Source organism: Phacochoerus africanus, chromosome 4, assembly GCF_016906955.1.
Source record: "Phacochoerus africanus isolate WHEZ1 chromosome 4, ROS_Pafr_v1, whole genome shotgun sequence".
Classification (NCBI taxonomy): domain Eukaryota; kingdom Metazoa; phylum Chordata; class Mammalia; order Artiodactyla; family Suidae; genus Phacochoerus; species Phacochoerus africanus.
Genome location: NC_062547.1, coordinates 107,997,237 through 108,015,646, shown reverse-complemented (window position 1 = coordinate 108,015,646; position 18,410 = coordinate 107,997,237). Strand labels below are relative to the sequence as shown.

General features: G+C 36.4%; 1 protein-coding gene across 1 annotated transcript in view; it reads left to right on the top strand.

Moving 5' to 3' along the window:
- SLCO6A1 (solute carrier organic anion transporter family member 6A1) overlaps positions 1 to 18,410 on the top strand; it is a 138,286-nt gene that overhangs the window by 53,686 nt on the left and 66,190 nt on the right. Inside the window, exons 4-6 of the mRNA XM_047774731.1 lie at positions 11,302 to 11,562; positions 16,559 to 16,744; positions 18,289 to 18,385. Of these exons, the coding sequence (XP_047630687.1) occupies positions 11,302 to 11,562; positions 16,559 to 16,744; positions 18,289 to 18,385 (544 nt within the window). The remainder of the gene's footprint in view (positions 1 to 11,301; positions 11,563 to 16,558; positions 16,745 to 18,288; positions 18,386 to 18,410) is intronic.

Sequence of the window (18,410 nt, the reverse complement as noted above, 5' to 3'; positions counted from 1 at the left end):
TTTTGATATGAGTATATATATATGAGATTGTTTTAAATTGTTGGTCTCTTAATTGCAAGTGCATCTCCAGTGTCCTGCATTTGTACCCACCTCTTCTCACAATTTCTGATTTTGGTAGCATATTTATGTGTGGATAATTTCCTATATTTACTGTATATATGCCTTTACTGGTGAGCCTTGTCATTGTACTGTTTTTGTTTCTAGTTGTGGCCTTTTCTGCCTAGAGAAGTTCTTTTAGTATTTGTTGTAAAGCTGGTTTAGTGTTGCTGAATTCTCTTAGCTTTTGCTTATCTGTGAAGCTTTTGATTTCTCCTTCAAATCTGAATGAGAGCCTTGCTGGGTAAAGTAATCTTGGTTGGAGGTTTTTTTTCTTTTTATCACTTTAAGTATATTGTGCCACTCCTTCTGACCTGCTGATAACCTTATCAGGGTTCCTTTGTATGTTATTCATTTCTTTTCCCTAGCTACTTTCAATATTTCTCTTTGTCTTTAATTTTGGTCAGTTTGTTTTATATGGTACTTATTGTGCTTCTTGGAATTGAGTGAGTGGTTCCTTTCCCATGTTTGGGAAATTTTTGGCTATTATCTCTTCAAATATTTTTTTCTGTCCCTTTCTCTCTCTCTTCTCCTTCTGTCACCCCTGTAATACCGAAGTTGGTGCATTTAACATTTTCCCAGAGTTCTCTGAGACTGTCTTCATTTCTTTTCAGTCTTTTTTCGCTTTTCTGTTCTGCATCAGCGATTTCCACTAGTCTGTCCTCCACCTCATGTATTCATTCTTCTGCCTCCTGTATTTTGCTATTGGTTGCTTCTAATGAATTTTTTATTTCAGTCATTATATTTTTTTTTGTCTTTTTTTGCTATTTCTTGGGCCACTCCCACGGCATATGGAGGTTCCCAGGCTAGGGGTCGAATCGGAGCTGTAGCCTCCGGCCTATGCCAGAGCCACAGCAACACGGGATCCGAGCCGCGTCTGCAACCTACACCACAGCTCACGGCAACGCAGGATCCTTAACCCACTGAGCAAGGGCAGGGACCGAACCTGCAACCTCATGGTTCCTAGTCGGATTCATTAACCACTGTGCCATGACGGGAACTCCTGTTTCAGTCATTGTATTTTGTATGTCTGCTTGCTTAAGTTTTACATCTTGTGTTTTTTTTGCTCAGTATTTCCTGTAAATTATCAATCTTTGCCTCCAGTTTATTTCCAATGTCTTGCATTATCTTCAGCATCATCAGTCTAAGGTTTGTTTCCTGGAGCCTGAGAATCTCCAGATCACTTAGCTGTTTTTCTTTTTCTTTCTTTTTTTTTTCTTTCTCCCTTATCTGAGTTATAGTTCTCTGTCTTTTCATTTTTATAGGTTTTTGGTGTGGTGACCTTTTTACAGATAATAGAGTTGTAGCCTCTCTTACTTCTGATGTCTACCCCCCTTGTGGCTGAAGTTGGTATGGGGGCTTGATATAGGCTTCCTGATGGGAGGGGCTGATGCCTGCCCACTGGTAGGTGGGGATGATTCCTATCCCTCTGGCGTGTGGGGCTTTTTGTCTCTGGGTGAGATCAGAGGTGGTGCTGTGCCTGAGGGATCTTTAGGTAGCCTGTTTACTGATGGGTGGGGCTGTGATACCACCTGGATTATTGTTTGGCTAGGGGCTTCTCAGTGCTGATGGGTGGGACCAGATTTTCCCAAAATGGTCACCTCTAGAGGAACACATGCTGATGGACACTCCTGAGACCTTTGCCTCCAATGTCCTTTCCCCACACTGTGCCACAGTCACCCCCTGTTTTCCCAGGAAACCCCCAAGAACCACAGTCAGATCTGACTCAGATTCCTGTGGAGTCTCTGCTTTGCTCTGGGACCCAATGCACATGAAATCCTGTGTATACCTTTCAAGAATGGGGTCTCCATTTCCCCCAGTCCTGTGGAGCTCCTGTGCACAATCCCCACTGGTTCCCAATGCCAGACACTCTGGGGGCTCTTTCTCTTAATGCCAGATCCCCAGCTGTGGGGACCTGATGTGGGGCTCAGAACTCTCACTCCTATAGGTGAATCTCTGTGATACAGTTACTTTCCAGTCTATGGGCTGCCCTCCCAGTGAGTATGGGGTTGCCTCTGTTGTGTAATTTCTCCTCTTGCTGTCTTGATATTGCCTCCTCTTTGTCCTCAGGAGTAGGATATCTTTTTTGAAAGTTTTCAGTCCATTTGGTTGAAAGTCACTCAGCATTTGGTTGTAATTTTGTTGTTTTTATGAGAGAAGGTGAGCTCCAGTCCTTCTATTCCATCATCTTAATCCCATCTCTGAAATTTTTTGTTCATAGAAAAAAAATGATCATAGAAAGGGTCAAGATTCACTTTTTCCATATGGAAACTTTATTCCAGCATGATTTATTGAACAGTCTTATCTTTTGACCCATTGCATTACCTTGGCATTTTTTTTGAAACTCTGATCTCTCTCTCAGTCTATTTCTAGCCTCTGTTGTGTTGACTTAATATGCCTAATTTATGCAAATACTGTATTGCATTGTTTACTCTGGTTTTATTATATGTTTTGAAATCAAATATTTTTCTGATTTCGTTCTTTTAAAAAGTTGTTTGGGCTATTCTAGATACTTTGCCTTTCCATATTAATTTTCAAATCAATTTGTTGAATTCTGTAAAAACTTACTGGGATTTTAGTTGACTATTCTTTGATTATGTAGGTTTGGGGAAATTTGATGTCTTAACAATACTGAGTGTTCTGATACCTGACCATGGTATATCTGTTTATTTATCTAGATCTTCTCTTCTCCAAGTTTGCTAAATTCACTTACTAGTTTTAAGATCCTTTTGGCAGATTCGTTAGGATTTTTAACCTCATGATCATGTCATCAATTTTACTTCTTTCTTCTCAATCTGCATGCTTTTTATTTCTTTTTCTTGCTTTGTTGGACTGGCTAGGACATACAGAACAATATTGAATAGAAGTTCTGACTTTCACAATTAAATATGTTAATTGAGGTTTATTATTTGTCAGTTTGCAAATGTTCCCTTTTATCTTGGTTGGGAGTTTTTAATCATCAGTGATGTTGAATTTAATCAAGCATTTTTTTTCTGTATCTCTTGATACTGTCATATGGCTTTTCTTATTTGTTCCATTAACATTATATATTGTTTTTTGATTTTTGAATGTTTAATCTGCTTAGCATTCCTGGGATAAATCCTTATTACTGGCCTATTGTCTTTTCTGTAGATTGTCAGATTCAATTGCCAAAATTTTGCTAAGAATTTTTTTTTTCATTTTAGGGCCACAGCTGCAGCATTTGGAAGTTCCTGGGCTAGGAGTCAAATCAGAGCTGCATCTGAGACCTATATGACAGCCACAGCAACACCAGATCCCCAGATCTGAGCCAGTCTGCAAACTGCACTTCAGCTTGATGCAATGCCAGATCTTTAACCCACTGAGCAAGGCCAGGGATCATATCCACATCCTCAGAGAAACAATGTCAGGTCTTTAACCCACTAAACCACAATGGGGACTCCAGAATTTTTTTTAATGAGTGTATTGGTCTGTGGTTTTCTTGGAATGTTTTGTCTGTTTTTACTATCAGGTTATATTGGCCTCATTAAATTAATTGAGATGTGGTTTTTTTTCTGAAAGCGTTTATGTAGGATCGGGTGACTACACAAACTGTTTCAGAATCAGTTTGTCAACTTACTGCCTCCCTGTTTTAATATTAGTATCAGCTTATTGCCTCTCATCTCCAAACTCATCCTTTTTGCCTACTCTATAAAAATGGACTTGGGCCCTTTAAATATTTTTCTTTGCCAGCTGTCACAATGTTGAACTTTGACAGTAGAAGGCACTAGAGAGCCACTACACAGGAAATATTTCTTCCTGGTTCCAGTGTGCTTGCTTGGCAAGCTCCTGCAGTATGTGCCATTTCTCTAGCATCAGGTTCTTGCAGTGCTTGCATGTTCTCCAGTATCCATCTCCCACAGTGCATGGTGGCCAGAAGCACTCAGTGGATGGCAGCTTCCTCTGGTATCTCCCATGAAAAGCTTTCCCCAGCATATAGAAGAAGAACTACCACAAAATTTTAGAATAAAGATTTCCAGCCAGTTTTGCTAGCAGGGCACTACATTGTCTTCGTGGTCATTCAGTAAGTCATGGCTGTATTCTCTTCAACAAGGTCAGAATTTTAGTCTTTGGGTGCTCTCTTTCAGCCCCAGCAGAAGTGACTGTTCCTTGTAATGGCTCTTCTATATTCTTTAGCATTCTCTTTACTTCTTACTAGCTAATGCCTTGTTACACTAATCCCCTGTCATAGTTAATAATTCTTTATATTAAACTTTTCTTGGTCAAATTATTGAATGGTTTCTTTTTTCTGATTGGAATTGGTATCAGGAATAGTCCCAGAAGATACCTTCATAAGGTTGGAATTTGGGGACTGGTTGTTATGCCTTTAATCTTGAGTTAAGTGCTGAGCTCATTGCCAGTAGAAGATGGGTAGTAGTTCTTGGTATGTAGTGATATCATAATTAATCAAGGTGTCATCTGTGCGTGATAGGAATGAAATGCTTGGAAACCAGCTAGATGCTGTACTTTATCTTATGGTAGTAATGATGACTATTAGGACTCTGGTGTTGGATAGAATCTTTTGAGTGCCCTTAAGTACTTATTAAGAGAAAAGGACAAACTTAGGTTTGTTAAATCAAGTCATGGTCTGAGAATTCATCTGGAACCGTGTTTAAGTTTTATGTGGACACATGTTTTCATTTCTCTGGCATTTATGCACAGGAGTGAAATTGCTTGGTCATGTAGTAACTATGCAATTAAAATTTTAAGTATGTCAAAGCTTTTCCATATATGTACTTAATCAATTTAAAGAAGTTGTCTTTTACTCCTAGTTCATTAAAGTGTTTTTATTAGGAAAAGATGTTGGATTTTGCCAAATGCTTTTTCTGCATTTTGATGTTCATGTGGCTCTTGGTTTTTATTGTATTAATATAGTGAATTACAATGATTCATTTTCATATATTGAATTAAAATTAAGGATGACTGTGGCTTTGAACACTTAAATTTGGTGGAATATTCAGAATAATCATAAATATAGACAACTTATTTGAAGAGTTTTGTCTTGCAAAGTATTTATCAAAAAATATCCTCAGAATGACTATTTAGGCTGAAATATTTCAATACAAAAATGGAACTGAAGACATTATTTGGTAGTATTTTACTTGAGCTTATTAGACACTTGTATATTTCTAGAGTATTTTTTCAGTGAAAATATTATGTTCTGCAGGGAGGAGTCATTTGGAGGTCTTAACATCTTCAAATTTATTAACTATTTTATTGGAGGTCCTAAGACTTCACTTAGGCTGGATGATTTACTGGAAGGACTAAGAGAGAGATGTTATACTCATGCTTATGATTTATTGCAGTGGAAGGATATGAATTGAAATTAACAAAGAGAAAAGGCACATGAGACAAAATCCAGAAGAAACCGGGTCAAGCTGCCATGTTTCCTTTCCCAGGGGCGTCCCAGGGACATGCTTAATCTTCCAGCAACAATATCTGATAACACATGCAAAGAGTTGCCAACCAAGGAAGCTCACACGAGCCTTTGTGTCTAGGGTTTTTGTTTTTGTTTTTTGACAAAGGGGTCAGTCATGTAGGCATATAGCATCTGATTGACCTCACTATTCAGTCTATGTTACCTCACCCCTCACAACAAAAAAGGCATTCACCATAAAACATACCATTAACATAACCTATCTGATTAAAATGGTACTGTGTGGCCCAAGGTGTCTGGAACATAAAAGCTTTTTTTTTTTTTTTTTTTTTGCCATCCCCGTGCTATGCAGAAGTTCCTGGGCCATGTATTGAACCTGTGCCATAGCAGCAACCTGAGACATAACAGTGACAATACTGGATCCTTTAACTGGTAGGCCACCAGAATTCCTAGAAGCACTCTCATATGGTAGAAAATTCCAAGGGCTCAGGGTCATCTCCTAGGAGCTAATCAAAGACCAGTCTTGAAGACAGACCTTTTTTGAGCAGACCAAACCTGCTGAGTTAACTCTTTACTGCAAAACTATAAAAAAAAAAGCCTTTGATTTTTATACCATTAATTTTATAAGGACAATTAGAAATAAGATCATATTAAAAATGTATTCTTCAGAAAAAATAGAAACATTTTTTTAGAGGTAAATATGGCTAAGAAATAGGTTGAGGTAACTGAGTATATAACAAGAATAAAACTCCTTTATTTTTCTATTTTTTATTTTTCTATTTTGCTTTTTAGGGCCACACATGTGGCACATGGAAGTTCTCAGGCTAGGGGTTCAGTTAGAGCTGTACCTGCTGGCCTACACCACAGCCACAGCAACACAGGATCCAAGCCAAATCTGTGATGTATAGTATCTCATGGCAATGCCAGATACTTAACCCACTGAGCCACTGAGCAAGGCCAGGGATTGAACCCGAATCCTCATGGTTACTTGTTGGTTTCATTACTGCTGAGCCACAATGGGAACTCCCAATATTCCTTTGTTTTGTAAATATCAAGATATATAATAGAGATATTTGAAAAGGTTTTACTACTTTTTTTTTTGTCTTTTTGCTATTTATTTGGGCCGCTCCCGTGGCATATGGAGGTTTCCAGGCTAGGGGTCGAATCGGAGCTGTAGCTGCCGGCCTACGCCAGAGCCACAGCAATGCTGGATCTGAGCTGCATCTGCAACCTACACCACAGCTAACGGCAACGCCAGATCGTTAACCCACTGAGCAAGGGCAGGGACCGAACCCGCAACCTCATGGTTCCTAGTCGGATTCGTCAACCACTGTGCCACGACGGGAACTCTGTTTTTACTACATTTTAAACTTCACTAATGTCATAAAATTAATTTGTCTATAAGTTAAAAAATTATATGATTTTTAAATGTAATACTCCATACCAGGCATTGAACCAAGAAAAATATAAACTATCATATCCTCAAAGATGGGAATCTACAGTTGGCTATCTGACCTGCTTGGGCTTGAAAGCAGTGAAAAAAAGCAATAATTGTGCTTGTGGATAGTGGTACACTGGAGGTTAGTGGCATGTAGTGATTTAAAAGAATTGTTTAAAATGTTGCCTGGAGTTAAGTTCTTATTAGAGGCAAGACTTGGGAGACCGGTGGCTTCTATAGTTGATTCCTGTGTGGAACTTGACTGCAAAAATTTTGGAGTTTACTGCTTCTCATTGCATTGAAAAATTTACAGAAAGAAAGTAAGAAATTTAGGGCACAGTTAGAAAATGTGTGAACTTCTCTGATGGTTCTGTGAGAATCTTATCACTTTCAGCCACATGCTACATGAACAGTACCAACCCTTATTCACAGCTGCAGAATTACAATGTTAGGTTGAAATAATAAATTCACTAGGTCACTTATGTGAGAGTTGGAGTGTTGATTGAGGAGAAGTGGAACCCTGAGACTTGGGACAAAGGCATTTGGCTGGAATTCCATGAATCCAACAACCATGTACCTTGAAATCTTGATCCTCCTTTCCCAATAGGAGCAACTATTCTTCCTGTGTCTCAAGCAAAAGTAATTCCTTGCTTTGAGACACTGAATTTACTTCACCTGAGTTAAGGGGCTGCTGATTGCCCTCATTACCTACCCTACCATCCCTATCACTACTAGACTCATGGCTAAAATCAGATTCCAGCCTTCTTAGAATGATGAACATAAAGTCTGCTCTGGGAGATAATATCATATACACCAAAAATTTTCCTGCCCCTTCAATGACATAATGTCTCTAGGGACCAATTGGTATGGATTGTATAAGTTTACCTCTTCTCGAAGGATGGAAAAGTTTCTTCATATGTACCACCCACTACTAAGAAAGACCATAATCTTTGGTGAGCCTCTGGGTTTTTTGAAAGTGAAAGTATGCTATAGTATGCTATATGTAACATTATAGCCCTGAAAAACAGAGGAAAAAGGAAATCCTCTCAGTAGACAAAGCATTGAAGAATACATCTGATTTATTGCCTAGATACCATGCTGTTTTTGCCTAATGGTCTGACCATTTTGTGACTAGGAAGGGGCTGGGTGAGTGGCATGTCTTTCTGAGTGAGCAATGTTATCCTATGTGAATGTTCACCAAAAGAAATCCATTGCAGAGGCAGCTCTCAATAATGAAGTAGATAGATAACGACCCTGTGAATATAATCAGCCTCTCTCCTCTGCCATTGTATGTCTTATTCAATGGGCTCATATTTATAGTGACAGTTGCATCAGGGATAGAGGATTATATGAGAGCTGAATGCAAGAATTTTTCTTTACCAGAGCTGATGTTGCTATTTCACTTCTGAATGCCTGAATTGCCACCAGGAAAATTCAATACAGTCCAGGAAATAACTCCACTCCCTAGTGAAACCAACCAGCATCTGGAGTTAGGCTGATTATGTTATCTGCTTCTATTATAGAGTGGGAAGTATTTTCTCCTCACTGAAATAGATATTTATTTTGGATCCTTGTTCTTCTTACATCACCACAATTCTGTCAGAACAACTATAATGGGGCTTAATGAATGCCTCATACAACATCATAACATCTTAAATATTATCACATTTCTTTTAGTGCAGAAACTAATTTTAAAGCAAAGGAAGTACCTCAGGAAGTTCATGTCCATGGAATTGACTGCTCTTATTACATAGCCCAATATCCAGAACCTTTTGGCCTTACAGATCATTATAATGTCTAATTGAAGACTCGGATGAGGCTTCAGCTAGGAAATAGCAATAAAAATTTGGGGATACTGTCCTGTGGAGTGAGGCACATACTTTATGGTAACAACCTGTATATGTTATCTGAGATCAAGAGGAAGAAGAGAGGGTGAATAATGGAAAAAGCAAATTATACATATCAACTGTGCTCTCATAACCATTTTGAGAAATAAAAACTGTAGCCAACTCTGCATTTTTCTCTTGTTTATTTTATACATACACACAGAAGCATATACATTTGTGCGTGTATATATTTCCGTTTTTAATTATTTCTCTTCCTCTTTCCCTTCTATTTTATAGAAGAGTATTGTGGAAGGTAACTACTAATTTGTCTCTAGGTTACAAAATATTCCTGAATTAGAAGGAGAATTGATACCCCAGAGATGGACACAGTTACCAACAGGAGATTCCTTGCCTTGGCCATTATCCTTCTTTGCCACATCTAAAATGAGAGTTGAAGAAAATTCATGTAGTTGCTGCAAAATTTATATATGCATTTATTTATTTTTGCTTTTTTGTTTAGGCCACACCTGAGGCATATGGAAGTTCCCAGGCTACAGGTTGAATTGGAGCTATAGCTGCCAGCCTATGCCACAGCCACAGCAATGCAGGATCTGAGCCGTGTCTGTGACCTATACCACAGCTCACAGCAACACTGGATCCTTAACCCACTGAGCACGGCCAGGAATTGAACCAGCATCCTCATGGATATGGGTCAGGTTCGTTACTGCTGTGCCACAATGGGAACTCCCAGGTGCACCAAAATTTTCAAATCCTGTTTCCTGCAGTTCTGTTAAACTCTGTGGTTCTAAGTCTGATCATGGTTTCTTTTGCAGTATACTTCCCTCAAAGATTTAGTTAGGCTTACGTCTTTGCTTAATTATTGCTTTACTTATAACTTTTTATACCATTTATACCTTGCAATTTAGTTTTTATGTTAAAGAAAATCCATTCAGGTTTGTGATTGAACTAAAAGAGGGGTTAAAATTACTTTGAAATGGATATGGCGACTGGACTGTGTGTCTCCCATTTTGGGGAAAAAGTGAGAACATCTTTGTAAGTGTGATAATTGCAACATTAGACAGAGGCATGCTTATGTTGCTATTAATTTGGTATGGAAATTTAAATATGGAAAGAAGTGAGAAAACATGTCCTGAGTAGTCTCAAAACTGAACTCTTCAAGTTATTTATCTGTTGGCCATGAACTTCATTGTTGCCCTTGTGGACTCATTCCTATTTCCAAGGGGATTGGCAGCCTGTAAACTACATTTTCCAGACTTCCTTGCCAGCTGGCTTCCACTTAGGTGTTGTGGGTAAGAGCCTCTGACAGTACATTTGAAAAGGGGGCAAAGGGAAGCCTCTCTCTTTTTTCTTTCTCTATTCTGGGGATGATTTTGGCAGCAGCAGCAGCAATACTGAGTACTTGACGGCTCCTGGTTTTATAGTCAGGAATGAATAAAGTTCTATCAGCAACAACAGTGGATGTTGCAGCAGTACAGTGCTCATGGGCACTGGCTCAAGCAACTGCAAGAGCAGCAGAAACAGCAGGTAACTATGAAGTAGCTAGCTTTCATAGCATTAGTAGGTATGTGGGTCCTGGCTTTCTGCAAAGAGGTAGTGCTTGCAGTTCCAACAGCAGCTATCACTGCTTTAGCAACTTAGTGTCATATATATCATGAGTTTTGATTAGTAACTATTTTTTTCTTTTCACTCCAAAAATGTGTTACTTTTGTAACCAACTCCTATATCGATTTCTGTCTCAAATATTTAGTAGTTTTATTTTTCACAGTTGGATGCTGAGTTGTAGAAATGCACACATATGATACCATTTACTTAATATTCAAGAACATGAAAAACTGTATACCATATTGTTTAAGGATAGATAAAAGTGTTAAAATGGCTCAGAAATGGTAAACTTCAAGTATAGAATATGAGTTACAGAATGAGAGAAGAATGTGTTTAGGGTACATGTTGGGCTTCAACAGTTTTGATAATGCTTTATTTTCTATTCTGGATGGGAGATAAACAAATATTCATTGGATTGTTATTCATTTTTAAATAATTGAAACAATACATTAAAATACTTAGATGATTAAAAAGAGCATATTCTTCAGTAAATGCCTCATAAATATAGTTTTAAAAAGTTATAAAAATTCAATTAGCAAATATTTCATAGATGTTAAGATTTATAAGTGTTTTAGAAAAGGAATTATTATATGTTTATAGATATTAAACATTCAGAGTAATATAAAATAAATTTAAATCATTATAAATTGTCTTGGTTTTCAATGATTTTTTTTTAAAAATAATGTCACCCTGTTTGTTTTATGGGGGACACAGATGTATTTATTCATCTTTAGGCCAGGCCTATGGCATGTAGAATTGAACCCATGCCACAGTAATGACCTGAGCCACTGCAGTGATGATGCCAGATTCTTAACCTACTGTGCCACAAGAGAACTCCTGTTTTTTTTTATGATTGTAAAGATGATCTATTTTGTCTTTGTAAAGATAATTTTATGCTTCCTTTTTTTCTTTTTATATTTTAGGTATTGTGTTTGGCCTTGTAGATATGAGCAATGACATTTTCCTGAAGAACAGTAATCTGAAAACTGCTGAGAATTTAGTGTTGTCATTGACTTATGATATTTCATCTTGCCTGGTAGTAGTGTTTATAGCATACTATGGAGGAAAAGGAAGCATACCAAGATGGATTACAGCTTCCTCTTTTTTAGTAGGATTTGGATCACTTTTATTTGCTCTTCCATACTTTAGTGGTGGATTTAATGAAGAAAATGTTGAATCTGAAGGTAAGATTTTAAAAGATGCTGTCATTCATCAAATCATTATTCATGTAAACCGTTGGAACTGGGAACTTAAAATAGACTGTGATGCTTAATCTATCTGTACATTCATTGATCTGTATTTATTTATATCATAATGTTTATTAAGGTAATTAATGGTAGCTGCCTAGTAGCATGTATGCCATTCTCCTACCTCCCATGATCATATACTTTTTCATCTAAGAGATAGGCCCTAGGAAGATTAAAGAATATTTTGGGATAATTATTCTGTGAAAAGTTTTTCTTTTACCAATTTTTATGTATATTGTAAATCTTTTGAGAGCTTTGGTAATTCCTTATGTCTTCCACAATATATTTTAATTGATCCATTTTTTTTGACCTCAGCACACATATACACAAGTACAAAAGCCAAGATAAACAGTTGTACACAGACATACACACACACAAAAAAAAATCAGAACTTTTCCAGCTGCTTCTACCATTTCAAAATGGATACTGACCTTTGACATAGGACTTGGAATCTGAAAAGATTGGTGGCTTCTTTTCTTTCTTTCTTTTTTTTTTCCTATTTATTCCATAATTTTTGCTACTCTCAGTAGATAAAAAGGCTATTTGAAGTTTCACAGCACTATTTCTGACACTTTTTGTTTGTTTGTTTGTTTTTTAGGGCCACACCCATGGCATATGGAAATTACCAGGCTACAGGTCAAATCAGAGCTACCGCTCCTGGCCTACACCACAGCCACAGCAGTGCGGGATCTGAGCTGTATTTGTCACCTACACCACAGCGCATGACAACACTGGATCCTTTAACCCACTAAGCGAGGCCTGGGATTGAACCCTTGTCCTAATGGATACTAGTCAAACTCGTTACTGCTAAGCTGCAATAGGAACTCCTATTTCTGACACTTTGTGTCAGGTCTTTTTTTTGTTGTGTATAGTCTTATGAAAGTTTTGGAAACTTTAAGTTTTAGCAAGACGTGATGGAAAAGTCATGAGAATGTCTCTGTGTGTGTGTACTCTTTTACACCTGCTTATGATGTTTAAAAGTATAACATGTAATGCTTGTGATGTTTAAAAGTATGTTTGTGATGTGTTTATTCTGTGCATTTACAATTTAATTTTTAAAAGTTTATATTAAATGCAATAATTTACATGTTAATATAATTAAAATATTTATATACTGTATAATTCATATTATAAATAACTGATATGTATCACAATATATATCATCAATTTATGAAGTATATAATATTGACATGTATTTATAATCTCTTATATTTGTAGAATATAAATATGTAGAATAAATACATTTATTAATTTGTGAATGTAAATTTATTATATTTGTAGAATCGATAGCTAGTTGAATTAGAAGATGACTTATGGAAAGAAGGGAATGAAGAATTTACTTCTTTTCTTCCCTTAACCAGGTTCTGGTCAGAAAGGGTGAAAAGTTAGGAACCTCTGCTTGAGACATTAAAAATGCTACTCCGGAGTTCCTGTTGTCACTCAGTGGTAATGAACTTGACTGGTATCCATGAGGATGCAGGTTTGATCCCTGGCCTCGCTCAGTGGGTTAAGGATCTGGCATTACCGTGAGCTGTGGTGTAGGTTGCAGACGAGGCTCAGATCTGGCATTTCTGTGGCTGGGGTGTAGGCTGACAGCTGTAGCTCCAAACTGACTTCTAACCTGGGAACTTCCATATGCCATATGTGTAGCCCTAAAAAGCAAAAAAAAAAAAAAAAAAGCTACTTGATGGGTACTCAGGAGTAAGGGAGGTAGAAATAGTTCAGTCTTTCTTCCTTTGTAACTTCTTTATATCACCTAGATTCTATATATTTTATTTTCTGCTTGTGATTAGGCACAGGCAGTTTTTATCTGGCACCCATTCAGTGCATTTACTGGGTAACCCTCTGCTTGGTGTTAGAGAAGCCAAAATAAAGAGTCTTTGCAAATAGAAGTGCTCATTTCGTATACCTATCTATGCAGATATTTTATTAATTTTCTTTAAAAGTGTGGTCCTTACATAACTAATTTTCTACTCTCTGTCCACACTTCAATTTATGCATGTGTATGTTTTTAATTTTTGTACTTTCATCCTTTTTTCCTGGATACTTCTCTTAATTGTTTTCTGAATATCTCTCCTGTTCTATCCTTTGTCTCTATCCCCCCGGTACCTGTCATACTTACCTTTCCTCTATGACTGGTGTAAACCTCTTTGGAACAGTCTATTTACCACCACCTTACACTCCCTTTCTCTACCCCTTCTATCCTGTCACAGCTTTCCATACTCATGACTTCTGTCTCTGTGCCTCAACTAACATGTAGAAACCGTATTCTACCAAATCCTTGAGAAGTTAGAACTAATTTTCTCTACTAGCTCATGAAAACAGTTGTATCACACTCTGATCTTTGGTTTCTCGATCTTTCCATGTAATTGAACACTTAGCATGTCCATGATTGTAGTGCACTGTCACTTTACTAATAACGTCCTAAATATCTATTATTTCGCTCTGATTATATCCCCTAATTCTTCTAACTCACTCATGCAACAGAGACATCAGTTCTTTCCTTTCATTGGAACCTTCAATATATGGACATCTACTTTTTCCCTTTATCAGATTCTCCTGGTTATTACTTTCTTTCATTGGTAGACATTTTATGTTCCTTAATATGACATGTTAGAGTATTTCAAACATAGTATAATCATTATCATAAACTCTCTGTCCCATTGTCATTTCTTGTTCCTGATCTGGAAAACTTTTGAACCAGCCATATATCTTTCTTTTGTATCTATACCTGGGCTGTTGATGAGTGTTTTAGAGAGAAAGCGCAAAAGATGACAGCTTAGTCCTGTAATGAATGTGTTACTTTCAATCTCAGTTATACTCTCAAATGGATCCATTCCTTTGACTTTTTTTTTTAAGTCCCCTTTCTTCCATAATTCACAATAAAATTTTTATATTTTCCTCATGTCTTGGTCTGGGCTGCTATAATAAAAATATAATACACTGGTGGTTAAAGAACAGAAATTTATTTCTCAAAACTCTGAAGGCTGGGAGTCCAAGATCCAGGATCCAACTGATTCATTTCTTTGTTATGTCCTCAGATAGCAGAGAGGGAAGGGGAGAGAGGGAAAGCAAACTCTCTTGTGTGTCTTCTTATAAGGTTACTAATCCCATTCATGAGGTTGCTGCCTTCATGACTTAATTACTGCCCAAAAGCCCCACCTCAAAATACCATCGTATTGGGGATGGAGATTTCAACAGATGAAACCCTAAACATTCATTCTGTAGCATCTCACTCTACTCTTATCTTCTGTGTTGGATGGAAAATACATGCCATAATTGAAAATTGCCTTAATTTGTTTTACTACAAAAATTATCATTTTGCCTGTAATTTTATGTTGGCATTCTTTACTTCTTCCTTCCTGCTAAAATGGAAGTGCTATTCTCCTGCTAAACCTTCTGTGCTCTTTTGCCTCTTTGGGGACTTTATTCCTTTAATGATCTTTCTCCGCTTTCTGCAAATTCTCCGTATCTTTTGATTCCCACTTATTGGTACTTGAATGCGCTCAATTTTTTCCCCCATTCTTACAACAGAAACAACAATAGAGTAGGTGTAGAGTAGGGAGAAGAGTTTAATTTTACTACGGCTGCAATTTTATTAAGGCATTGTGTGATATGAAAGAGAACAAGGGATTTAAAACTGTTAAGATGGCAGTGAGAGAAGTAAGGGGACTCTGAGAGAATGAAAAGGATTGTAGGTCCTGGTGGGTTTTAAAGATTGTTGGATCTGGGTTACTAGAAGGAGTGAGCTACTAGAAGGGAAAGCTAGAGACAGTTTGAGTATAGGATGCTTGAAATTGCAATTAAGGAAGGTTTGTAGTTCCTGTTTCTGAAAGTTTCAAAAAGTTGCTAAGGTAAGTGGAGTATAAGTACATGGACAGAGAAGGGGTCAAGGAACTAAGAGGCTAGGGTGTTAAAAATACTACATCGATAGTGACATCACCACAAGTTAATATGTCTGTGTAAAATGGAATCATCAATATTTTGGACCACAATTCTAGATATCTCCTCCCATTTGACAGGGGTTCAAGTATCATTCTGTATGGACTGAACCAGATGGCAATTTCCATTTGTGGACTATTTCGCAATAGCCAGTTTTCCCCTGATATTTTAGGAGCATTTATTAAATTCCAATCAAAATAGGCACAATCAAAATGACCTAATAGCATTGCCTGAATCTACCAATCTAATAATAAATGTAATTCCAGCAAATGTTTATTTACTATTGGTCTACAACCATGTGAATTTTAAAAAAGCATAAGAAATAGATCTTCACCTACAGGAATTTAAAATCTAGTACATTACCATCTAATGACTAACTCTAAGAAAAAGAAAAGTTTTATTGTATAACACCTTGACCTCATAAACCTATATTCTAGAAGTTTGTGGGTCTAAGATGGGAAACTATTCATGACATGAAGTTAATGTGAAAATTGCTGAATTCAGAAGGTAAACTTTAATTTCAGATAATTTCAGGACTAAATTCAGAAGATAAACTTTAATTTCAGATAATTTAGGACATTAGAAATACTTTTACCCTGGTGTCAAAATTCAGGGGTACCAGATTTCAACTTTAAGAGAAATATGTATGTATGTGTGTTACGTATGTGTATATATGTATATATACCTATGCACACATAAGTTTGTATGTACATATAATCATGCGTACATATTTATGTTTGGTTTATATGTGTGTACCTTTTCCAGTATTCTCACAAATTTTCTGTAATCATTGCTTTCCTTTTTTTTTTCTGAGAACATTATGATTGATTGTAGAATTACTACTTTCAATATAAATGAAATGTTACCTGAAATAAAAGCATAATGGTGGAAATAACTTATAAAAGGTAAAATGTTTGATAGAAGATACTGCGTATTTGTTGTATGTTTAACTTTTGACTCATTTAACGAAAATATAATTATCTTTCAAAAGTTATTTGCCAAGAAAGGAGGATGGCCAAGGTTTGCAAGAAATCTTCATTATCATTCCAATCAAAATATATGACTTTCTTCATCCTTGGGCAGTGTGTGCAGGGAATAGCAGCTATACCTCTTTATGTCCTTGGAATAACCTTTATTTATAAGAGCGTTGCCACACACTCAGCTGCTATTTATCTAGGCAAGTTTTTCCCCTTCTAATATAATTTATATAATTTTTGTCCTATCAAACTGTATATGCTAAAGTCAGTTCATTTCTCTAGGGAAAAAAAAAAATCTCATTACCAGATTAAATTACTCAAGTAGCATATAGTAAGATGTTGCTGCCATCGTGTCCATAAGGGAATAGAAACGTTATTTTATGTTTCCTCAGGGCTAGATTCACTGTGGTGCTGAAATAATCATTATTATACCAAGCTCTTTTCATACATTAATTCACTTAATCTTTTGGTCAGGGGCTTTGTTACTTTGAAGTTAATGAAAATATAATCTTGTTCATCTTATCAAGAAGAGTTATATGTTATTTAATTAACTATAATGTAGTATACTCTATTTTCAATATTTTGTGATAATATGCAATAAGTATTTACACAATACAATAAGTAATCCTGGTGTATATCTCACAATAATCTGTACTTTCTTATATTGTAACAGCTTCTTGTCCTGGTAGATCAACTATTTATACAAGGTTATCTGTCATTTTTGAAAAAAAAAAGTTAAAGTTGTTGTACATACTTACTGTGATAGTGATTTAATAGAAAATAGCACTTTGCACCAAAATAATAATTTTCCACCAGAGGTAAGGAAAGTCATGTCAATAAACTAAAATAGGTGATATTCATATTTATGTTTGCATTTAAGAAAAATTGGCAGTTTTATTGGTGTTAGCTGATGGCAGCAACAATTCTGTTTGTTTTACTTTTGGTTCTACTGAATAGCAATTAAAACACAGATCAATACACTGCAGAGAGTAGCTTACTTTATTGCTGCCTTCTGCCACCCTGGCAGCAAAAGTGAAGGATGCAAAGTGATGTTTATGTTAAAGTATCATTTTGCTTTAGTACCACAAATTAAAGAGAAATAAGGTCTATTGAATTTATATTAAATATACATATATTTATTTTATACTACGTTAATGTATAGATTGAATAAGGTACAGTGAATTATAAAATTATCTGAGTTTCTCAGTCTGCATGTTTTTGTGATATTTTTTAGATGTGACTAATATTTACAATCAGTAGATTTTGAGTCAAGCAGATTGCCCTTCATAATATGGATGAGCCTCATCCAATCAGTTGAAGCCTTTCATGAGGTTTGGCAAAGAAGAAACAATTCTGTCTCCAGAATACAGTGTAGAAACTCTTCCTGAGATTCCCCATCTTGCTGTCTTGCCCTGTTGACATAAGACTTAATTATTAGCTCAAGACTGTAACATTAACTCTTTAATGGATTTCCAGCCTGCAAGCCTACCCAACAAATTTGCACTTTCCTGTCCTACAATTTCATGAGCCACTTCCTTAAAAATCTCAATCTCTCTCTCTCTCTCCTTTTTTCTTTCCCTCCCTTTCTCTCTCTCTAAAAAACGTTTTGGTCCTGTTTCTTTGGAAACTCATGGAGCATGCTACAGTGCTTTCAGAAGTAATCCATTTCAGTAAGGTAACTTTTATCTTTTTACAACTAAGCTGGGCTTATGTAGTTAATTGACATTGAGTATTCTTTTTGTAGGCATTGTGGAAGCTGCAGGAATATTTGGATATGCTTCAGGTTATGCGATAGGACCACCAGTAATTAAGACCTCTGAGAACAGTAGTTTTGAGAAAAGGTAAGCTGTTTTTTTTTCTTTTCTT